At 35.9% G+C, this 24935-nt stretch overlaps 2 protein-coding genes across 9 annotated transcripts in view; one reads left to right on the forward strand and one right to left on the reverse strand.

Moving 5' to 3' along the window:
* Nucleotides 1–202: 202 nt before the first annotated feature.
* Nucleotides 203–6889, reverse strand: e2f6 (E2F transcription factor 6). Of its 5 annotated transcripts, none has more exons than XM_051876459.1 (8): nucleotides 6469–6889; nucleotides 4192–4331; nucleotides 4040–4101; nucleotides 3722–3923; nucleotides 3396–3551; nucleotides 3197–3311; nucleotides 2727–2901; nucleotides 203–1000 (listed from the first exon to the last, which is right to left on the reverse strand). In XM_051876459.1, the coding sequence occupies exons 1-8, from the start codon at nucleotides 6784–6786 to the stop codon at nucleotides 603–605; spliced, it is 1566 nt and encodes a 521-aa protein (XP_051732419.1). In that variant the 5' UTR covers nucleotides 6787–6889; the 3' UTR covers nucleotides 203–602. The 5 variants fall into 5 exon arrangements, with proteins under 5 accessions (XP_051732419.1, XP_051732422.1, XP_051732418.1 ...); XM_051876462.1 differs by having other exon boundaries at nucleotides 203–517; nucleotides 6469–6886; XM_051876458.1 differs by lacking the exon at nucleotides 6469–6889 and adding an exon at nucleotides 5602–6141.
* An 891-nt stretch (nucleotides 6890–7780) lies between these two features.
* Nucleotides 7781–24935, forward strand: part of mboat2b (membrane bound O-acyltransferase domain containing 2b) — a 31388-nt gene continuing 14233 nt past the window's right edge. Inside the window, exons 1-4 of one of the 4 annotated variants that reach the window (XM_051874095.1) lie at nucleotides 7838–8000; nucleotides 18771–19315; nucleotides 21028–21172; nucleotides 23516–23661. Coding sequence is in view for 2 of the 4 variants with exons in the window: in XM_051874093.1 (XP_051730053.1) it covers nucleotides 7917–8000; nucleotides 23516–23661 (230 nt within the window). In the remaining 2 variants the exon portion in view is untranslated. Of the gene's footprint in view, nucleotides 8001–18770; nucleotides 19316–21027; nucleotides 21173–23515; nucleotides 23662–24935 lie in introns of all 4 variants that reach the window. The other 3 variants (XM_051874096.1, XM_051874094.1, XM_051874093.1) reach the window with 3 other exon arrangements.

The following is a 24935-nucleotide window of genomic DNA, read 5'->3' on the forward strand; positions in this document are numbered from 1 at the left end:
ACAATTTTTTGAAATAGAAATCTTTTGTATAAATGCCTTAACTGTCACTTTTGATCAATTTAATGTGTCCTTACTGTATAAAACTATTAATTTCTTTAAAAAAACAAAAAAAACAAAAAACAAACTTTTGAACCAGTGTAAATTTACAAATTACTTTTTCCTCTATAAACAAGGATATCTTGCCATACTGAAACAAAGGGTCCAAGGTCCATCAAAGATTTTATTATTTACAGCATTATCAGATGGTCCAACAAACAATTTACAATTTTCGAAAGACAACCTTCAAGTTTCCTCATAACACTTATAGAAAAAAATATTTTCAAATGTTCAAAATACTCATCCATATATTTACAAAACAAAAGTCTTCACAATAGATGTCTTAAACCCCAGGAGAGTGAATATATGCACAGTGTTCTCTCCAAAAAGGCAAACACAGTCTGTTATAATGGGATAGAAGCAAAGGCTCTTCTTTGTTGTCCTTATGCACTCTGTACAGCTGCTACAGTACTTGAAACATCTGTAAAAAAAAAAAGAAAAAAAGAAAAAGAAAAAGTTTTCAGTGAATCATTCTGCAGCCTGGTTCAATGCAATAGCAACTGCTGCTAATCATGTTCCAAGAGGTCGACAGGTGCAGGATCTTCATCCGCTGGAGTGGAAACCTCTCTCTTCTGCAGTGGTTCTGAAGAGGAGTAGTTGTTCCACTGGAATAAGGTGGGTACAGCATCTTTCTTCAGCAAACGGCGCCCTTTAGGAGTCGATGGCTCTTTCACATCATCGCTCTTGAAATGGCGACTACAGACCCTTGTATGGGAAGTGAAGCTAAGACTCTCACGCCGAATGTTGCGTATCCACTTTTTCCGTCTTTCTTCATCCACAGGGAATACGTGAAAGCTCAGCACAGAGTTGTACTTTGAGGAAGCCGAACACAATGGGACACAACAATGTTCTGCCACACGACTGTCCTCCCGCCGTTGATATTTAAACTTTCTGGAGGCCTTTACTACAATGAGATATTCATATATATACACATACATACACACACACACACACACACACGCATACATGCTGCCATTCAAAGGTTTGGGATTGGTAAGATTTTTAATGTTTTTGAATGAAGTCTCTTCTGCTCACCAAGGCTGTATTTATTTTGATTAAAAAAACAAAACAAAATAAATGTGAAATATTATTACAATTTAAAATCACTGTTTTATATTTGAATATATTTTAAAATGTAATTTATTCCTGTGATGGCAAAGCTGAATTTTCAGCATCATTACTCCAGTCTTCAGTGTCACATGATCCTTCAGAAATCATTCTAATATAATGATTTGCTGCTCAAGAAACATTTCTGATTATTATCAATGTTGAAAACAATTATGTAAGACTCTTTACTGTCACTTTTGATCAACTTAATGCATCCTTGCTGAATAAAAGTATTAATTTCTTTAATTTTTTAAAAAAAAATCCCAGGTTTTTAAAAAAAAAAAACCTTACTGACACTAAACTTTTGTACGGTAGTGTATAATGTTACAAAAGCTTTCTATTTCAGATAAATGCTGTTCTTTTGAACATTCTATTCGTCAAAGAATGCAAAAAAAAAAAAAAAAAAAAAAGGTACACATTTGTTTTCAACATTTAAATAATAGGAAATGTTTCTTGAGCAGAAAATCAGCATATTAGAATGATTTCTGAAGACTATTTGACACTGAAGACTGAAGTAATGATGCTGAAAATTCAGCTTTGCCATCACAGGAAAAAATTACATTTTAAAAGAAGAGGCTTATTTTAAAAACATCAAAAATCTTACCAATCCCAAACTTTTGAACAGCTCTGTGTGTATATGTGTATATCTGTATACTTTAATAATGAATCATAGGACTACATCCTGTGCATAGAGTCTATTGCATAATTCAAGTCTCAAATGTCAGTCTTTACAAAATAACAATCCACACGCATTAAATTATGTACTGCTGCAAATATTGTGTTATACACTGATGTTTGTGGACTGGACTTCTAAAATCTTGATTCTTCAACATCTACACTAGTGTTTAGGGTCTGTAAGATGTTTTATGTTTTATGAAATCTCTTATGCTCACCAAGGCTGCATTTTTTTAATCAAAAATACAGTAAAAACAGTAATATTGTGAAATGTCACTACAATTTAAAACAACTGTTTTCTATTTATTATATTTTAAAATGTAATTTATTTCTGTGTAAAACTATTAATTTCTTTAAAAAGATGCAGTAAAAAAATAATACTGTGACTTATTATTACAGTTTAAAACAACAGTTTTGTATTTTAATATATTTTGAAATGTAATTTATTCCTGTGATGGCAAAGCTGAATTTTCAGTCTTCAGTGTCACATGATCCTTCAGAAATCATTCTGATATGCTGACTTGGTGCTCAAGAAACATTTCTTATTAATATCAAAGTAGAAAAAAAAAAAAAAAAAAAAAGTGTGCTGCTTAATAATTTTGTGGAAACCATGACATTTTTGCAGGATTCTCTGAAGAATAGCATTAATTTGAAACAGAAATCTTTTGTACTATTATGAATGCCTTTACTGTCACATTATCAATTTACTGCATCCCCACTGAAAAAAAAAAAAAGTATTAATTTGTTTAAAAAAAAAAAAAAAAAAAAAAATCTTACTGACCCCAAACTTTTGAACAGTAGATTAAAAGGCATCTACTAAGTGTGCAAAACAAGGCCATATAGCTAACCTGATATAAGTGGTTGTGTGTGTATCCGGCTCTCCTCTAGCGTTAGAAAGTAGGCTGGTTTGACAAGCTGCGATTCTGTGTTAGCTGGATCCACAGCATCACTCTGGCCCTCAGTCTCACAGGTGAGTATATGGATGGGGCCCCGGCAGCCCTTCAAGTGGATCTGGATAGATTCCTAGAGCAGGACATAAACATAAGACAGCACATATATAACACAAATCACTTCCAGTTATTGGATGAGTGTCCTTCAATCATTATTCAAATTAGGGGTGGGCAATATGACCAAAGTTAAGATACTTAAGTTACTAAATCAAGAGCAGTGAGTGATTGATTTTCTCCTTCTTCTGTTGTCTGATTAAAATTAATGCGAATACGGCAGCAGATATATTAGGCTGCTGTCACTTGCTCAGATCAAATAAATAAATAATTTATATTTATATATAACATTTTATTAAGACCTTCCAGCTTACTTCAGTGGGAGTGGGCACCTCTAGCTTGGTCTCTTCAGGGGCCCTGATGGCTATTATAGTCTGGTCCTTGAAAACATCGATCTTACAGATGTCCTCGTATGTCACATAAGCTGAGGTACAACTGCTGTTAAGGCCAAAACAACTGAAAGAAGTACTATGATTGTTAGACGTATAATATCACAGAAATATGAGAGGATATTCAGCATTGTCTTTGAGGTCGGTCAGGGCAAAGAGTTGTTGGGCGCAGTCTTTGATGAGCCAGTCAAGGGCCTCCTCAGTTGACTTCAGATTAAGTAGGTCAGCTTTTGTCTTGGGGCTCCACTGTTTCTCAAAGCTGCTGGCTGGTGCTGGATTCCTTGGACATAAAGACAGATGCATGAATCGCATACTGATGTATTAAGACAATCAAACCTCTAGACTTGGTTCCAACTAAAGCATTTCTTCTGACAGATTTTGTTTTTGTAAACTATAAAGCCTTGTTTATCTAATCCCAAAATGTGGAAATAATGTTCGGTCTAAACTTACATCCACTGGATCTTGTTTTTGGATGTCTTTTTGATTAACTGGATACCAGTTAGCACATTGGTGATGTCATACACCCGCCTCTTTCGTGTGCCCAGTTTTCGTGTAACCTCATTGAGATCAAGGACTCCATTCGGAGCTGCGTGAAGTAGCTGCATGAAGCGTTTGGTCAGATGTCCAAGAGCGACGTCAGAGCGATTCTGGACTGGAGTGAAAAATGGGACTATTCAGGGAAGCTTTTTTAACTTTAGTCAAAAAAAATATATTCAAGTTCTGTGCAGCATCAGAAAGTGAATGAATTAAAAACATAACAGAACATACCTTGTGCGTTGGATACACGTTTTTCTTGATTCATGTTGTAAATGTTGGGATTGCTAGTTAAACTGAAAGAAAGCACATGATATAACGAATGGGCAAAAGAATAAATACTGTGTTCCAGTCCTTTTTCTAGCTGCTATTGAATGTAGTCTTACCTTCCAGTGAGAAACTGTCCTTGGGCTTGACTATTCATGCCATGTGAACCATCATGTGCATGACTGTGGTCTTCATCTTCATCTTCTTCGTCCTCCTCAAAGTCTTCATCATAAAAATCATCATCTGCACCAACTCCACTCTTTTAAGACAAAATTAAGGTTAAAGGCTTAGTTCACCCAAAAATGAAAATAATGTCATTTATTACTCACCCTCATGCCGTTCCACACCCGTAAGACCTTCATTCATCTTCAGAACACAAATTAAGATATTTTTGTTGAAATCCGATGGCTCAGCATGGCCTCCATAGCCAGCAATGACATTTCCTCTCTCAAGATCCATTAATGTACTAAAAACATATTTAAATCAGTTCATGTGAATACAGTGGTTCAATATTAATATTATAAAGCGACAAGAATATTTTTGGTGTGCCAAAAAAAAAAACAAAATAACGACTTGTATAGTGATGGCCGATTTCAAAATACTGCTTCATGAAACTTCGGAGCGTTATGAATCAGCGTGTCGAATCATGATTTGGATCGTGTGTCAAACCATTGTAATATTGAACCACTGTACTCACATAAACTGATTTAAATATGTTTTTAGTACATTAATGGATCTTGAGAGAGGAAATGTCATTGCTGGCTATGCAGGCCTCACGGAGCCATCGGATTTCAACAAAAATACCTTAATTTGCGTTCCGAAGATTAATGAAGGTCTTACGGGTGTAGAACGGCATGAGGGTGAGTAATAAATGACATTATTTTCATTTTTGGTTGAACTAACCCTTTAATAACACTGGACACTGCATTGGTACTCAATTAATACCAAAATTGTTCCAGCTAAGTGAGCACATGCATTTTACTCACCAGCTCAGTTAAAGAGGCAATTTTATTTCTTCTTCTTTATTTATGTTTAATGGCTTTTTTTATTTCATTAATTTTATTACTGGTTACAGTTTTAACCTGTGGAAAATCTAGAATCACTATAGAGCTCAGATGGTTAATAAGATCCAACTAAAAGCTTTAAAAGGAACCCCGGGTATTAAGACTTGTATGGCTTAATATAACGTAAATGATGTCTTTTTCAGAAATATGTAGTAGAAAACCCATTAAAGATTTACGTTATTTTTTTTTTTTTTTTTAAAAAACATCGTTTTATACATATTTTGGACAATGGGGGCTACATTATTTTTAGGTGCGCAGTGCATTTTGCGTCGATGACGTCAAATGGTTGAACTCGGTGAGCTACTGGCTACCTGTAACTATTTATACCAAAACACAACTCGGAAAACAAAATACTGAAACGATGCCACAACACATTGTGCGGCTTTTGGTTGTTATTTTCAGTCGAAGGGCAACATCCGTCTGTGTTGCTGCATTAATCATAACTGGAAAACACTGTACACTTACTGACTGCAGTGAAACTGACGAATCGTCAGACTCCTCCTCGAATAAGCTTGAACTTTGTCCTTCAGTGGCTGTGGCTTCATGACAAGCGCTGGCATGTTGTTTACATCCTGCCAGCGTTTCTTGTCTCTGCCGTTTCTCAGTGCGGATTTCACTCGATATCCGGGGGCATTTAGACTCCTTGTGGGGAAAAATCGTTGGTATTGCATTTGGTTTAAGCCTACGCTTATATCCACCGCCACCTGTAAGCTCTTTCAGTAGCTGTGGTCTACTAAAAGCCTCAAAGGCATCAGGGCTAAAGTGGAGAGAACAAAGACGCGGGTCTTTAGGAAGGTTTATTCGTCCACAGGCATCTTCCCATTCTTTTCTCCTCTTCTTATCGTTAGGAAAGGAGTGAAGACTTACATCGCTTCTCTTGTTGCCCTTCGACTGAAAATTACAACCAATAGCCGCACAATGTGGCATCGTATCAGTATTTTATTTTCCGAGTTGAGATGCGGTAAAAATAGCATCAGGTTACGCCAGTAGCTCACCACCGAGCGCAACCATTTGACGTCATCGACGCAGAATGCACTGTGCACCTAAAATAATGGCGCCCCCCATATGTGTAAATTTTTTAAATAACGTTGTCTTTAATGGGTTTTCTACTACATATTTCAGTAAGACACATTATTTATGTTATATCAAGCCATACAAGTCTTTATACATTTTAAGTATTTAAATTTAGTCAGGATAAAAAAGGAACTGATATTTTTTTTACTTTGTTTCCCTTAATGTAACAAAACTTTGTAATGTGAATACATCTGTTTTATATTCCAAAAAATACTGAATGACTGTTATTAATAAATAGCTGGTTGTCAGAAGATGCACCTCTTCAACTGGGTCCGGGTGCTCGTCCTGCTCATCACACGAGCTCCACCCGCAGACCGGTCCTTCTAATGGGGGCATAATAGGAATCGCGTCCGGACTGATGCCATTCGGTGTGATGTGATGGCTCAGGAAATGATCCTCGCATATCTGATGATGATCTGTGATTTCGCGCTCAGTCTCCCGTAAAGCGGCCAGCCACACTTTCACTCGGGCCTTGTCTTTAGGGAACCTGAAAAATCTCTTGCGCGAACGACTCGATTGCTCTCCCGGTCTGAGATCACTGTGGTTTATACATCCTTGGACTGCACACTTCACCATCGTCGCAACAAGCTGTCAAATTAAATCAGAGCAACGTGCAACGTGCAATGTTTACACACATCACGACCTGAAAAGCAAACACGATTGTCACGTGATCACGTCTGACCAATCAAATGATTTGTTTTCTGCTTCTGGTGCTCCCTCTATTAGCTAATCACACCTAGTGACATCTAGTGGAATGGAGAAGTAATGTAGCCTATCGTACATTGTATAGTGCATCCTTTTTTATGTCTGCATTGTCTGCATTTTTTTTTTACAACGTTCACGTAGATGTACGGGTATATGATATAGGTGTGTGCTAGTTTTTCATATGCATGAGCATTCATTAAAAACATATAGGCCTATGTGGTGATTCGTGGAAGAATCAAACTGAATCGGTTCTAGAAGTTCAGTCACCGACTCATTGAACCGTTTACATTCTAACCAAATAGCAGAAATGTTGCAAATAACACGTAATAGATATCGTATTGATTATATGACAGTTTTTAACGCATGTACGAAGCAGAGTTTGTTTTAATAAATATTATTTTATTATTATAAAACATAAAAAAAAACTTTTCAGCATAAATATTTTGGTTGCATTGTAAATGCAAATTATTAAATGAATATCATTATACATAAATAATAGTAGAAAAAGAAAACACAATAACAGATTTTATATTTGAACGTTTTGCAGCATGTAAAATCGCCGGGAAATGAGGGACCAGATGATGAATCGTTTACGAACCGTTTATTAAAACAAAACAAACAAAAACAAACAAACAAACAACAACAACAAAAATGTTAATTTAAAGGAACTGTTCCAAAGTTTCGCGAAAATGAGTCGGTCGGACTTCCCATCACTGAAGTGAAGCCTGGCACCCCAGAGCCTCTTACCAACGTCTGCTTTTCAGCCAATCAGTTCGGCCGAACTTCACGTTACGTAATGAATATTCATGAGCGTAGCCTTCGCAGTAGTATGATTCGTAAATCCCTTTACTGTGGGGTGTTGTACTGCCGTTTTTTACCAGCAGTGGACAGCAGCAAGCAGCAACAGTCTCTCCAGAGGTGGATGTGTGTGGGATTGAATCAGGGCGAACTGGGCTGGCACTGTCATAGAGAACCGCACAGAACTAATACAATAGCGAAACATGGCTACTGAGACGATATCAGCCTGCACCGGATCCAGCTTACTACAGCCAATAAGCGAGATAACCAACCTTCCATTAGATCAGGTACATTACTGTTATTTCTATTTTATGAAATGAGTACTGGAGGCACAAAACCCTCAATATAGCTTTCATTGGCATCCAGGTCCTTCTACAAATCCTTTACAGGCTGTGCACGAAAACATTTGGTAAGGACAATGAAAACGTTGCATTTTTTATATTTCCTCTCGAAATTCATGACGTCTGCCTGAGCAATCGCATATTTCCGTCGGATAGAGTTGATGGTGTGCTCATGAAATGTGTCATTTGCGTGATGAAACGGATGATGAACCACTCGAGGATTTGCAAATGTGGATTTTAATTCATATACAACCTAGATTTAATGTAGGCATATATCAGGGGAGAAAAAAAGCTAGTCATTTATCAGGCACTTTTTTGTAAACGTCATGATGTCGTGCTATCCAACACAGTTATTTTAAAGATGTGTTTTTTGCGGTTATCATCTGTTTGTGTGTGTATATATATATATATATATATATATATATATATATATATATATATATATATATAAAATATGTGTGTGTGTATATATATATATATATATATATATATATATATATATATATATACACACACACATATTATATATATATATGTATATGTATATAAACACACACACACACACACACATTCCTAGCCCAAAAATGGGCCATGTCCAAAATGGCTAAACATTAAGGTTTTAATTGTCTTAACCACAAACTATTGGTCAGGAAATGAGATGTTTCAGGAAAAACATCAAAGACAGAATTAAGTTTTTGGCAGAATATAGGATGTTGTGTGTGGAGTCGGAGTGATGAATCACAATGAAACATGAGTTGCATGGTGATGCTCCAGAGCAGTTACTTAGAAAATATGGTGAGAAATATAATAATAAATGCATCTCTACCACAGTGAAGCATGGAGGAAGAGGAGGCATTGTGTGGGGAGCCTTTTTAGCTGCTGGCATTGTTGAGCTTCTTCACTGTGAAAAGTCATTTAATGCTTTGGAGTACAGGAGGATATTGCAGAATGGCTTGCTTCCCACAAATGAAAAGTTCTCTAAAGAAGAATGATCAGATGTTATTTTTCAACAAGACAATGCTCCTGCCCAAATTGCAAAGACAATCAAGAAGTGGCTTGAGAACAAGTCCATCAGGCTCATGTTTTGGCCTGGTCAGAGTCCAGACTTGAACCCTATAGTGAATATTTGGTCTCACATTAAACTCAAACGAACTAGGAGACATTTTCAACTACTCATTAACTGTTTGAAGCCATTAACATTGAGTGGAACAACACCGACTCTTCTTAATGTAAAAAGCCGTCTGCAAGTTTACCCACATGGTTTAAACATTTAAAGAAAACAAAGGGGGAGTTTCTTTATCTACAGTATTAGTGCAATATTTCTTATTTCCTGACCATTGTTTTGTGATTAAAATGGTTAAGACCATAACAGACCACTAAATATGTATATATGGGATCCTGCTCATAATCTAGTGAGCTATCTAGATAGGATTTTGGGATGGCCAAAAATCCTGTCTAATTAGACATCTCACTAGATTTGTAAACCGCTGTGGCACTGCATGTGCCACAGAGAATGGCTGCTTTGTAAGTGGTGTTTTTTGAACCTGTGTTCTCTAAAGTCATTTCAAACTAGAATAGCTTTAGTGAAATCACATTGCATGGTCATGTATTTTTCTCCCAGGAAATATTGAAGCAATTTTAACAGGATGCTTGAGTGTTAGACATTCTATGCATTGATAGATCTATCAAATCATTTGAAGTGAATTAAAAAATTGTTATCATGATAGACGGGGCAATCTATTAGGCCTACGTTACAAGCATTTAAACCTAAAATGGTATACCTTTATGGATTTGTAAATTGTACCAGTGGATGCCAAAGAAACCAAAGGTCAAGGACAGAGGCTTGTTATGGAGGGCATGTCATATTATGAAGATAGATGCTGATGGTGCTGATTACCTTTCTCACTAAAATATATGACAACAGTAATTGATAGATGTTAAAGGGGCTTTTTTTTTTGTTAAAGTGAGATTTTTAAAATGTTTTTAAATGTTGCTTACCAAGGCTGCATTTATTTGATCAATGCAGTAAAAACCGCAGTATTGTGATATAACTTATTTTATAAAACGGTTAGTTCCTGTCTTTGATTCTGATTGGTCAATAGCTGTGTTTTATTCATGATAAAACACGGCTATGACTGCTTCACCCAACGGTTCTGTGTACCACTACACAACACCCTTAGCAACCACTCTTAGCAACGTAAACTGTTCGTTCTCAATTGATATTGTTCATTGAAGCTTACTGTATTATGTAGAAGAGTATTGTGAGAAAGAGGTTGAGTGAGCGAGTTTATTACCTACATTCAGATTTAGCATTTTCCTTCAGGTCAGTCCTATGTTCATAATTAAAAATCTGTTTAAATGTCCGATGTATTATCTTGTCCTTTTAACAGTTAAGGGGTTTTTCCGTGACTGACAGCGGAAGTCAAAGCATTTGTCAGTTGCGTCTGGTTCCGTGTTCACAACAATTCAGTCTTTTCAATGTAAAAGTCTTCGCTACTGACTGACTCACTCATAAAGACAGTCTTTGCCGCCATCTAATGGCGTAATAATGTAACTTCTGTTGCTGTTCATGGTCAGGGACTATTTTTTCTGGCAGAAGGAAGGCTTTTAGTAAGAGTTTACTTCGTGAAAGTTGCATTGTTACATATTTTTGGCTTTAATATTTGTATTGTGTGGTAATCGTTTTATAAAAGCAATAAGGTACTCAAGGCTAACTAATTTTCTGCAGCTTTTTCTCGTGTCACATGATCCTTCAGAAATCATACTAATATGCTAATTTGGCGCTCAAGACACATTTCTTCTTATTATCAATGTTGAAAACAGTTGTGCTGTTTAATATTTTTGTGGAAACCATGATATGTTTTTCTTAGGATTTTTTGATTAATAGAAAGTTCAAAATAACAGAATTTGAAATATAAAATATTCATAACAAATATCTTTACTGTCACTTTTTTTTTTTTTTATCAGTTTAACGCATCTTGTTGAATAAAAGTAGTATTTCTTTTTAAAAATCATCCTGACCCCAAACTTTTTGAATGGTAGTGTATGTTTTATATACAGACACTTTAGATGTAGGTTTCGTTGAAAAGTTAACTCCTCTAAGGTGTCCTGTTGATGGAGAATAACTCTGAAGCGAGAACAGACTGTAATGTGAGGAGTAATCGGCTAGCATTGCTCCACCACTGCCAGACACTGGACTCCTGTTACACCTGGGCCTAAAAGAGAGAAAGTCTCTAATGCCTTTTGCCTCTTGTGCAGTTTGTGGTTGGTTGGGATCGGACATTTCTCTCATTCCCTCTGCAACAGGATGTCTTGTTAATTCTGTTCTGTTTTGTACACATTAGTTGCATTCATCAAATGACAGTGCATTTCATCAGTGTCGTTGTCAGTTCACAGCAGGTCACCAGCATCAGTGCTTTTAATGTTCGCATAAAGAACATGCCATTTCACAGCCGTGGATAATGGGTCAAAAGCTCAAAGCCTAAGCGTTTGGGATTTTTTTTTTTTAATTTTTACATTTTTTTTTTTTTTTTTTAATGTGATAAATAATAGGAAGTGTATTCTGGAGTTGCACAGTATATCAGCGGTCATATCTGTATCAGTTGATAAATGTGACTTAATGATTGTTGACTTAGGTTAATGATTGTTAGTGGTATCAATCTGATAAGTAAAAAATTTTTAAACTAATTTGTTTTAACAGAATTATCATAGGATAGGACCCACATTATTTAATTCATCCCACCTTTTTTTAAACATAAATAAAAATAAAATGTAAAGCCTGTAGATTTTTTTTTTTTTTTTGGTCAGTTTCTTTATTTTTTGTTACATTTGTGAAATTTATATTCCGCATTTATAAAAGAAAACTAAAAGAAACCTTTATTAAAGAAAGTTGGCCTACATTTGTTAAAATCGGTTTTAAAATTATGCCGTTTTCCACTTGATGTTTGACGTGATTTGAAACGTGGAAATCTGGAGCTTTAAGATGATCATTTGCTGTTTTGTTTTGTCATAAAATGTAGATTGATATCTAATATCAGCTAATATATTGGTTATCAGCTTCAAAATATTATATCGGTATCATATCGGCCAACATTTCCATATTGGTGCATCATTAGTGATCAATTCAATTATAACTTTTATTTTTAGTGTGTTTAGGCTAATTTTTAATTTTTTTTAAACTAAAATTGTGTATAGTTTTATATCTGCCAATATTGATTATCAATCATAATATCAAAATAATTATTGGTATCATCCAAAATTCCCATATCATTCAGTGCATCCCTGGTGTATTCAATGATCAATTCAATTGTATCATTTAAAACTATTGATTTTATTTTTTGTGTGATTTATTTTAACCACAATTGTATGCCATTTATTGATTATCTGCCATGGCAAAAAAAATATTGAATATATAAAATATTGGTATCAGACAAAATTTCCATATTGATGCCCCCCTGGTGTATTCAGTGATCAAGAATCAAGGATAGATTGCTGATACCTTAATGAATCGAGAAGTTGCATGTTAACATTTTATGCTCTGCTTAACCATTTGACTGTGAGGGGTTTTGGTTTCTTGAGCTGAATGGACGGGTGAAGTGGAAGGGCGGTATTCTTAGCCAACCTTGCCACAATACCTGGCTTTTGATTAACAAAGACCCTTATGCCTCATTAATGCAAATGACACCTGTGTGTATTGTTGTGTAGGCCTCTAAATTCATTAGTCAGCTGTTGTGCATTACCGGATCTGTGGTGCCTTTGCCTGTTTGATTGAGTTCAGGGCTTGCCCTAATAAATCATATGAAGTGCTGATCTCAGAGCATTTGCTCAACACATGTGGATCTATAGCAAGTAACAACTCAAGTAAAACTGGTAGTCTTGAGTTGTATTTGATTTTGAACTTCTGAAAGTCTGAGCCCTGACATGACGCTTTCTGAGCAATACTGTGTCTGTAGGAGAAGAGACAAGCTTTTGGTGTCCCACAGGAGGAGGAGGCCTCAGTGCTCTTTGCTAATTACTCAAGTAGAGAACATTATTCCCATGAGTGTCCTGATGGAAACAATGCAGAGTCCAATAATTGATTTAAATCAGTGAGCTGATGTAGAGGCAGATTTAATTTGTTATTTACATGTTGTAGAGGAAACAATATAATCTCAAACTCATTCATGATGTTTAGGCTGTTCAGTGAGTCATGTGTTTCTTTGGATCCTAAATTGGCATGGTGCTCTCTTGATTTGGGAAATGCTTGATCATTTTTCTTCATTGAGTAATATGGAGCAATGGGCTCCCTGTAGGCCGAGTCTCTCACAAGAAGATGCAGATTAATTTAGCAAGTCTCCTGGGCATAAGAATCCTAGTGTGAAAGTGTTTTTTAGAGACTGCAGTTTACCCTGCTACTCAGCATTTTCACTCATGTACTAGAGGAAAACAAATCCTCACATTGCCACATTGCTATTTTCTGGATTACATAACAAACAAGGGCCATCCAAGAATTATGTGTGCAACCAAAGATTGGCCTGAGAAATGCAAGAGACACTAAAAAACACTTCAAATACATTTTAAAAGAAAGTCAAAAACATTTAATCCAAATAATAACATGTATAGAGACTGATTATACCAAAGGTATTTTTTTAGGCATGTGCAAAAAGCTACAAAAATTTTCATATGATCTATTCTTGCGTTCATGAACCACTAGACGATGCACAACAGAATGGAACATGTTTTTTTTTTGTGTGTGTGTATTTTCAGTATTGAGTCAGTATTACAGATTTTTAAATTAATTTATCTGTATCAGTCAATTTTAAATATTTAATTGTGCAAGGCCATTTCTGCCTACTTTTGCATTTAGATTATCTTTGCCTTTATTTAGTTGCTCATTTAAAGTTAATTTTAATAACATTTATCATTGTGCATTTTATTGATTTGTTGGATGACTAGTCAACCATTGTGACCCAACCCTAGTAGGGAGGCAAGATATTGGATTTTTGCCTCTATCTGATATGCCGATATTTTTCAATTCATTTTGGCTGATGCCGATACCGATATTTCCCTTTGTTTGGAAACAGCTCAAAGTATCTCCTTTGCAAGAATTATAAATGAATATTTTTTTTATTTGAGTTCGTATTAAGGAAATACTGTATTTTTTCATTCCGGTTTCAGAGTTCTTCTAAAAGGTTACTTGTTAGAGCTAAATAAATGTTAATAAAGTTAGGAGTACATTGAAAGCTTTAAAAATAACAATAATAAAGTCAATCACTGCTGTTTTTTTGTTTTTTTTTCCAGACAGATGCAGTTGTAACCTAAATATTTTATTTTTGAATTTAACATTTGTAGATGATCTACACAGCAATGGAGTCATCAACACATGAAGCGCTGGTGGTGTGACAAATTATTTCTTTGTTTATTCAGAAACAGAAGTAACTTAATGGTATTTGTGTATTGTACTTTTCATTTTATTAGTGTAACAACAGCGCCCCCCTCAAAAAGTGAGGAAAGTGAAGTAGAAGAAGAGCAGTACTAGTGATGACATCAGCGATTCCAGAGGGAGGGGCTCTGGTGACATCCCGAATGTCTATTTCATTGTAGGGGATGTGACTTGAGGTAGGGGGCGTAATTAGTATGGGCGTGGTTTGTAGTGCTAAACACACTTGGTTTTAGAGGCATCTGCACGTACTAGAGAGTAGAGACTGTTGACAGGTATCGGACACCAGATGCGTCTTTCTGTACTCAAATTCACAAGTTCAAGGCTGCAATCCAAGCCGTAAATCTAATCACTGTACATGCAAAAGTTCACTTCAAGAATGACGTCATACCGATAATATCGTGCATCCCTATCTTTTAGTCCTTTAATGTTTAAGCCTTTTGCAATTGATAAAAATGGCTATAAAATGACATTTTATCTCAAAGCGAGGAGTATTGAAGTATTTAGTAAAATGCTGTTTCATGAAATGCGTTTCTCTGAAAGTTTTTGTGGCCAATCCTCTCATGGAGAGCTCTGCAGAATCCAGTTAAATGTAATAATAAGATCATCTGATCTATAACTGATGCTAAGTGCACGCAAGGATAAGTGATATCCATTTCACTTCAATTCCAGTCCATTTCTAAGATGAACTAACCAACTTTTGCCTTTGTATGCTAAAGACAAAACCTCATTCGACCCTCATATGCATGATGCATTGTTTTAGAAGCTCTTATTGGAATGGTCCATCTCCTCCAGATTTCACCATAGCTTCAAGGACTTGTATTATGTAATGGTTATCCTTACCTGTTCAGTTGGCAGGAGCATGAGTACAGCATGTGCATTAGCAGCACCAATAAATAATTGAGTATCTAATGCACTGTTTGGAGGGAGCACTTAGTGCTCAAGAGCGATTTAATCATTGGCTAACTGTTTGCCATGTAATTCCAATGCCATAGCCAAGGTCAGACGTTTGATTAGGGAGATTAATGGGTTAAGTGTTGTAGAGCACACCCTGCCACAGGTTCTTGCTTAGAGATGTTATTATGGACCTTCGTGGATATGGACCTGGTTTGAGAAAAGGTTTTAAGAGGGAAAATATACTTGCTCTATATCGCATTATTCTGCCCAAAGTGTCCATGCAGAATAAAAAAAAAATATATAATTGGGTTTCAGTTGCATCTAACTGCAAGAGATATGAAAAAGGATACTTTGCTTTGATCTCCATAGAAGGGCTTGGAGTAGAAAGCAAATCAATCATCCCAAGCGTGTGGCTTTTGACAGCTGAAAAGACTGATGACTGAAGCGGGCAGCTTTCATTCTGTACCTCAGTGTCCTCTTTTATTTTTAGGAGGACCGTGTCCTAGCAACAGGCTTCTCAAGGATTGCCACAAAAAGCCGATGCACTTAAAGCTGAAGTGTGTCATTTTTGCACCTCTAGTGACACCAAATGGAACTGCAATATAGTGATTGTTTTTAAACAGATTTCCCATGTGCTTTCGTTGTTTGTTATTGGTACACCAAACAGATGCACCCAAACTAAGGCATAAATGGCCTTAATTGAAGCATTAATTATTCTTTATCATAATCAACGTTGCTTTCTGCATGTTTTTTCTCATCATACAGGACATATAACATAGAATACATAAATACGTCACGGTGCGTGAAGTTGAATGTAGCATCCTGTGTCCTACCGTGAAACTGTAACACTAGCTACGTTTACATTTACGCTTTTTGTTTTAATCGGAATAGGGGTTATGTGCAATTTAACTTCCGTATTCTGTAAAACAGATCGCTTCTGGTTTAGGTCTTTTGTATGTGCTTCATGATAAAAAAAATTAGCTGTTTTATTCAGGATAACTTAAAAGGAGCGAGCAAAGATGAGCATAATTGATGTCCCTTGCATATGCTGATTGATATCTAAAAGCTTTTTTCATTTTTCTTCTTCACACTAACGTTTAGACATTTAATAGAATAAAACACCTATAACAATGTGAACTAGGTAGATTCACTGATTACCTTAAAAGTCCATAGATATGCCGTTAGTTCTGCTGTTAACACTTTCACCTGACAGGCGGATGCAATGAGACCAGTTTTCCGGTTTGGTCATGTGACGTTCAACATATACCCTATGAAATCATTGATGAACACAGTGTTTACATGAATGCTAAATAAAGTGATCGGGTTAACATGCGCATTTATACGTACCAAGCTTAACATCAGATTTGATCTTTTGACATCCGCGCACTGCACGAATATACAGAGTTTCCCGCTGTTGGCGCATACTAGTAGCTATTATCCTGCCATTGCTTCTTTTCTTTGTTTTAAAAAGCAGACTTAGGCCCGGTTTCACAGACAGGGCTTAGCCTAAGCCAGAATTAGGCCTTAATTCAATTAGGATATTTAGGTATATTCTCTAAACGTACACTAGAAAAAAAACATTACTGTTGTGCATCTTAAGACAAAACAATGGCAGTGGCGTATTTTAAGATATGTCAGTAGTTGCTTTCAGTTAAAACAGCTCAAACATGCATTTTAGTCTGGGAATAGCTTAAGCCTCATCTGTGAAACCGGGGGTAATGCTTATCTATTTTGGGGCCTGATTAGGAGACGACGAGCACATGAAGCTTGAAGCATGTGCCATGCTGCTTATATATATCAAGCAGTAAAAACAAAGCGTTGGCGTCAGTTCTGGCAGGTCACGTCAGTCAAGCTCGCATCAGCTGACTCCCAGGTGACTTACCTATAGGAATACGACGCCTATCACAGCATCCATATATAAGCTCCTCAGTATTATCAGCAGCTGTCGCATTTCTCAGGAGATAATTACCCTCCTCCATCCCCAGCTCCTCCTCTCTTCAGTCAGGATTGGCCTTATAATTCCCCTGAATCAGACTAATTCTTGAAAAATGTGTACATGTTAAATTATTGACATTAATGATATCTGCATATGTTGGTTCTGTTCTGTTCACCCTTGCTGCTCTCCCTGCTTTTATCCATGCTAGGCTGCTAGGAAGTTCTTGCCCAGAACAGAACCATACCGCCAGTACAAACTCTATGCAATTATCAATCATAATTGACGATAGTGATCCTGACAGAAACGCCCCTTCCCACACCCAAAACAAGGCATCTGTGGATGAGAGTCCAAAGCAAGGACTGCTGGAACGACATTTTCCTGCGCAGCTTCACAGACAATAAGTGGGATGGGAGTTTTAGAATGACACAACAGTCATTTATGACACTATATTCAACAACAGCAGCTTATTCCGTGCGTAATACGCCATTAACGCCATTTCTATGGCGTTGCACATGCGCAGAACTTTCCAGTTTCGCTTTTCGCAGTTTTATCGAACAAATTAGAAAAGGTTTAACCCACCCCTTAGTACAATCTGAATTAAATTTCAATCGGATTTAGCCAATTCATTCTGATTGACGTGGTTACATGTGACTTTTTTTATTCTGACTGTGCTACTAGAATGATTAGAAACGGATTATTAGGGTCCATGTAAACACAGCTAGTGTTACAAGCCCACAGTCAGGCACCCACTGTCCTGTTTTTCTAAACTCTAATTTTACAAGGCAGAGCAGGGAGGAATATTTAGGCCTGGCCTTGCCATCCTGCACTTCTTTATTACAAAACCACTGACATTTTATGGGTTCATTTTATAACTTGTATGCACAGTAATTTTATACAGCATTTGCTGCTTTGTTTTTGCTGACAGATATTGTTCGTCTTTTTATGTAGTGCAACAGTGTTTGTGTAATTTCAGCATGAAATTAATATTGACCCTATTTACTTCATCACTACATCCCTCTGGACTTATTTCATTCTTTTTTGATGCATATTTTTTTTTTCAAGGTTGACTCTGTCACATTAAAATTGCAAAACAATGAACTCGGAAATGACTTTACGGCTGATGTCACCAAGAACGTTTGATATTATTCTTTTATTCTTTCTCTGTAATCAGTCCATTTGATTTGTTCTGACAATGGACCCTTTTCACACATTGCGATGATGCATTTCCACAGTTATTAACATTGTAAATCTGAAGTTTTTTTTTTTTTATATTTTCATTTTATTTTTGAATTAATAACACTATACTTTGTTACATTACCTTGTAAATTACAGAAAAATAGTCAACTCTGCTGTGTGAGTGTTTCAGATCCAGCAGCTGAGAGATCGACAGTAATGGGATTGACATGTTTCTCTCTTCTTACCAATGTAATCAATCACGATATTTTTTTTTTTTCCTCTTTCATAGAAACGCTATTGTGGATTTTTTTTTTTTCTCTTGCTATTGAAGCAAATGGGATTTTAAAAATATTGTTGTAGTTTCAGTTCACCACTATAGAAGATTACAGAAGGGTCCATTGGCGCATTTAGCATCTCAGCGGTGACATTCACCACCTGATGAAGTGAGAAGGCCTTTTTTCGCTTTCTCCGCATCAGCTGAACTTGATGAATCTTCGGGATATTTCCAGCCAAGCCCAAGAACAGTCGTCTTGCCTCTCAGTCACACGTACAGAAAAAAATCAGATTTATCTGCTGCTTATCAGAATCTGTTGGTTTGGCAAATTCTCTGATGTAGCTCTGGGGTGATGGGGACCTCTGCTCAGGTTCCTCTGCACTGACACAAGAGACAAGGCACCAGGTAACCTGGACATAAAGGAGACTAGGAATGTAATGAGACGCATCAAGGATCATTAATTAAAGAAGATAGTGAGAGACAGAAAGAAAGAGAGGTCCAACTTTTCTGGCCAGCTTGCCTCATAACAGCAACACGTCAACATGGAGTTTTTGATGGAGGTGAGCAGGTTATTTGAGTTCCTCATGTCACTTGAATATTCTGCCATATTTCACCATAATTTCAAGCCAAGAGCAATAATATTAAAGAGGTCAAATGAGAAAGCATTTTTTTATAGTCTATAGTATAGTTTTTTTAATTTATATTTGCATTCATTCTTTTTTTTCTTTAGCAGATCTCAAAATTAGTTATCCATTAGGGGTGTAACAATATATCGTGTCACAATATATCGCAATACAAAAATGCAACATGTATCGTGGATAGTGACAATCTCTATTGTGTATAGTTCACCCAAAATGAAAATTACTGAATGAGAATAAAGTTTACAGAGTTTTAGTGTCAGTACTACATTAAACTACTATATACAGTATAATGTTGATTATAATGTATAATAATGCAATAGGAGGAATATTTAAGGGTCCTGATAATGCCAAATGTCTTATGTTAACAGTAAAAAGTGGCCTACATTATTTTAAATATATCTAGTCAGTGACAGAGTGCAAGCATATTCATCTTAAACAATTGTGTATTTTCAGCTTCAGAATCATGAATATTTTTATTCTGTGTGTCACCATTGTCCTGTGCTTTGGGTTTCCAACACCAAGTCCAAGCCTATTTATTTCCACCCCCCAATGTAATACCAAATTTAGCATTTTAATCAAGTTATTTTTTGTAACCTTTTACCATGTCTTGGAGTGTCGCAATAATATTGTATCATGAGTTCAATATCGTGATATGTATCGATTTGTGACATGATGGTATCGTTACACCCCTATTATCCATATACTTTATATTATAGAGTTATCATACCTAAATTCACAAAATATTGATTTGACATTGACAAAAAAAACTATAGTTCTTCTTCTTATGAGAAATCACAAAGGAGTTTCAATAAATTCCCTTATGTTTTAGCACAGAAAATTTCTCCTTAGCTTTTATGATTGAATTCAATCTCCCTAATTTTAATAGTTTCACTAAAAGTCCTTTTATCTGGCAAAATGATAAAGCAATAATTACGCAGAAATGGGCTTATGAGTAGGTTTTGTAATGCTGAATCATGTCAAAAAGTCAAAAGTTTAAAAATTCATCTGCTTTAGATTGTTGCCTAAAGGGCCTGTCAAGTTAAGTAACTTGGTTTGTTTTTCCAGTTTTTTTCCGCCGCTTTCATTTACAACCGGCTGTTAAGGAGAGCTTGTGAATGAGCCTTTTTAATGTTCTTCTATAAAAATGTTTGCTTGAGCCCCTCTCATCTCTCCTTGGCTGTCCTTAACATCAAGCTCTTATGAGAGCATGCTTTATAATCTGTATTGATATATTGAGTTGGTGTCATCTTCCATGGCACCTTTTCTCTAAGTCTGAATCTAAGCAGGATGTGCCCTCTGTTTACTTGGTGCTGAGAACCTGAACACTTTGGTAAAAGAGTAAATCTCTAATGGGAGCATCACACAATCTGCCTATGTAAAATGAAATGTTAAGCTTTTGTTTGGAAACATTAACTATTTTATGAATTATTAGTATGATTGTTGTTGCTAATTTTCTGCTCAAGAAACATTTATTATTATCAATGTTCAACACAGTTGTGCTGCTTAATATTTTGGTGGTATTTTCAGTAATATTTAGTGTAACATTAAGAAGATGATATTGTAAGGCCATTTCTGTTTTTATGGCACAGTTGTTACAAATTTTAACCATTTAGCTGTATGATTTACTGCAGGTTTTGTGTGTGCTTCGTGTTTGTTGCAAGTGTGACCGATGGACAGATGGAACTGAGCAACAGGAAGTCTGCAAAGAAAGCAACAGAAGCTGGCAAACGAGTCTCTGTCAAAACTGATTGATGGTCCTTCATCTGTCTGGATTATGTATGTTGTGTCTAAAACATTATGTGAGCCTTAATAATTATGTGTAACAGCATGCAAGGATTGTGTGGTTCATAATGGACAGTTCTTTGCTGTCAGTGTAAATGCTCTTAAATAAAAAGACTTAAGTAGTGAAACCAATTTAAAGGCATATTATTTGAAATCAAATTGTGTAATATCCAAGCTCAGGTAATCTCAAAGACATGTGGCTCACTTATATTTTTGGTGTGCTATCTGCATTTAAGCATGATTTTTTTTTTAAAATACAGATTACTTGGCGCTTGATGTCTTTTGACATGTTTACAATTACAGCATTGCTAATGCTATGTACAAGTTACAGCATGCTCCCAAGAATCTCCCATAATCCCCTTGGTCTGGTCTGCAAACCACACTGGGTCGCCTGACATGTATTGGATGTTGCAAAAGCAAGTTGTGTCCTTGTTGTGGTGGGTTTATTGAATGCTGCTCTACAGTCATTGAATGCAGATGTGGATGATGAGGACAGAGATACAGTTTTTTTGTAGCATCCTTCCTTACATGGTGTGTGAATTCTTGAATTACTTGACCGTTAGCAAGACTGTAATATATATTCAGCTATTCTACAGACTTGTGATTAATTTTATTTGCATAAAGCGTAGGAATAAAGGTATTTACAGATGTTTGATTGAAGATATATATCTGTTTTCAAATGACTTGCAGCTGAAATTTCACAGCTGTGTTCAGTCAAGAAACAACTCCCTGACTCATGCTGTTGATGTCTTTGGCTTTCACGAGAAGAATGTCAGTGTGAAGCTCAAGGCATTGTCTTTTAAGTAGGTCACAAGGCTTGCAGGGTTCTGAAATACTGCAGGAACCTCACTGAGATGTTCTTCTGGAACAGTTTTAAATCGTTGTTCTCTGACCCTGTTTGTCGTTGTTTGTTGTGATTTAGCCATGATATTTATTCTGCTTATTATTTTTTTCTAAATTCCATTGTCTACACAATAATCTTCACACCTGAGGCAAGTGACATGTTTCCAGGATCATCTATACACACTGTAATCACAGCCTATCAGAATATATTTGATGTTGAATGTACAGCTATGTGGAGCAGAATTTGGACCAATGGGGTTTCACTGTGGGCGGGGCTACCCAGCATGACAAAACAGATATGGAAAACAAATGACAACAAAATGTCTTGTTTTTTGTCACTTTGTGATGTGCTAGGAATGGGAATGTACTATAAGACTAATTGTACTATTAATATGTACTGTTATGTATTAAAAAATGAGTAATCAATCACTTAAAATTTAAAACCGTATGGCATGTATGTAAATTGTGAAATTGTTTTATTTTGTTTTATTCACAAAAGTTGCATTACAAATAATGGTTTTAAATGAGCTAACTTCAACACGTTTTTTATTGTCAAGAAGTTGAATTAACAAAATGCATTAATAAAATAAATTAATAATTAAATATTTTTTATATTTAAAGCTGCAGTCCGTAACTTTTTTTGGTTAAAAATTATCCAAAATCAATTTTTTTTAAGAAGTACATAACCAGCCAATGTTCAAAACTATCTCCTTACTTTAGCAATGGTAAACTTGTAATAATGTGTTCTAATCTGAGTGTCCTGTTGGGTTTCCGCGAGAAATTCAAGCATGCCGCTGTTCGTCTTTGCGTCATTACGTCACGGATCATTTATAGCCTTTTCTCACAGCAGCTGCAATAATCAAACATTATTTTGATGGCGGATTGTATGGTATGACAAATTAACATTAGAGATTATTGCTGATGTTGTTAACATGTGACATGCATTTTTTAACAATTTGAGAACAGAGTATAACAATAATAATAATAATTTGCATGGTTTGATGTGATATGAGCTAAGCGATCATTAGATTTAATCACCATTGGTAGCGCGATTTATTGTAATGCTTTTTTTTTTTCTCAGTGGGACAGATTTGTTACTTGTTGTGAAAATTCTTATTTTGGTCATGCTTCCAAGACTACAGTCTGTGATTCAAAAGTACAGAATCCACCGGTGCAGTGGACACATTCTCCTCAAAACATTAGATTCATCCGCGCTGAGGAGCCGTGCCGATGCACAACCCACGTAAAGATGACAATAACTGCAATTGCAGGTTTCAAACAGAGATGGCGACAAAGAGGCAAAACTTACGAACTGCAGCTTTAAATAAAAAATATCCATTAAATAAATAAAAAGATATATATTTTTTCATTTAAAAGCTGACATACAGACCAATCTGAAAATTTCTAAATCAAATACACTTGATTAAAATATCAGCATTTTGACCATGATGGCTTAAGTTCAGTTGATATTTTTCTGTCTCTTTTTCTTTTCAGGTGAACTTCGTAGTATGTCAGCTCTGTGCCCTGCTCACAGCCGTGTGGTTCAGGCTCTATCTGCACCCCAGCAAGACAAGTCCTTTTGTGCGGCATGTGGTGGCCACACTGCTGGGCATCTACTTTGCCCTCTTCTGCTTTGGCTGGTGAGTATTTCCATACTGAAGCATCACTCTGTCCACAAGGAAATTGAAACCAGCTTTTGCTTGTACTCCCTGCTGCTGGACTGCAGGATATGTGCTGGCGTGACGTTCCAGAAAGATACAATGAACGCCAATCAATAGGAAATGTAGCGGTCTGTGAAACAACAGACATTTGATACAGAATTAACAAACAGTTGAAGGACAATAAAGGGAGCTGAAGCTGACATCTGTAGTACATCTGTAGTACAGTCAAGTATCAAATTATGTGGAATTTTTCAGTTGTAATCACCTGTATGACTCAAGCATAACAGTGACCGGACTTTTTTTCTTTTTTTTTTCAAAAGCCTTGGTTCTGGAAGTCATCTGCAAAATGAATCACAACATTACACTGTTTGGTTCAAATAAGAGATGGATTTGAAAAGTTGAAAACAGACTTTTGTGAAGGATTGTTTCAATTGTTTCATTATACAAAAACGTTTAAAAGAGTTTAACAGTTGTATAATTCTATGTTTTTCCTCACTCTGTTACATAAATGTATATTTACGTTAAACGCGTGTGTTAATTTGCCCTCTTGGAATTTAGTAGAAATAATAAACAGGCTAAATATCATGGCTAAATCACAACAAACAGCGACAATCAGAGAACAGTGATTTAACACTGTTCCGGAAGAACATCAGAAGGTTGGCAGGACTCTCAGTGAGGTTCCTGTAGTATTTCAGGACCCTGCAAGCCTTGTGACCTACTTACATTTTTGTGTCCAATCATAAAATTTCCTACAGATAATTTAATGACATTTAATAATAATAATAAATCCAGCTCAAATTTTTAAAGAACACTTTTAATTTCCAGTATATCTTGCGCAAAACTTTTAGAAAAACAGCTGGTGTTTTAAGAAAAATTCTTGCCGATACTAACATAGTTTTAGATACATTAGTGTCTGTGTTTTGTGATCTCTATCAGCATACTCAAGCTTTTATTGATGAGTCGGTGGAAATCTGAAACTCATTAACATCTCATTTAATAAGACAAACCGATCAATAGGCCACACTGAAAGATAGAAAGACTTCTGCTTGCTAATTAGTGGCATCTTTTCAAACCCTTATTAAAGTGTCTCTGTTTGTGTTTATGTGTGTTTAAGTGGGTCCGTTTTCAGATAAGCTTCCGTAAAGACTCTTTAAGGCAGTTCTTTTTGGTGAGCCTGGGTAATAGGCATACAAAATTTTAAAAATTTCAGATCAAAATCTCTAAATCTTTGTGTCCAGATTGTTTCATTAACA

The sequence above is a fragment of the Ctenopharyngodon idella genome, chromosome 20, assembly GCF_019924925.1.
Source record: "Ctenopharyngodon idella isolate HZGC_01 chromosome 20, HZGC01, whole genome shotgun sequence".
NCBI lineage: Eukaryota > Metazoa > Chordata > Actinopteri > Cypriniformes > Xenocyprididae > Ctenopharyngodon > Ctenopharyngodon idella.

What these genes read in the sequence shown, in the direction of transcription:
- e2f6 (XM_051876458.1), bottom strand. Translation starts at nt 6,063, where the DNA reads ATGCCACATTGTGCGGCTATTGGTTGTAATTTTCAGTCGAAGGGCAAC. An exon ending in GACCTCAAAGACAATGCTGA is followed by an intron (nt 3,312 to 3,395) that starts ATATCCTCTCAT and finishes CAGCAGTTGTAC; the next exon opens with CTCAGCTTATGTGACATACG. An exon ending in CACACAACCACTTATATCAG is followed by an intron (nt 1,001 to 2,726) that starts GTTAGCTATATG and finishes ATCTCATTGTAG; the next exon opens with TAAAGGCCTCCAGAAAGTTT.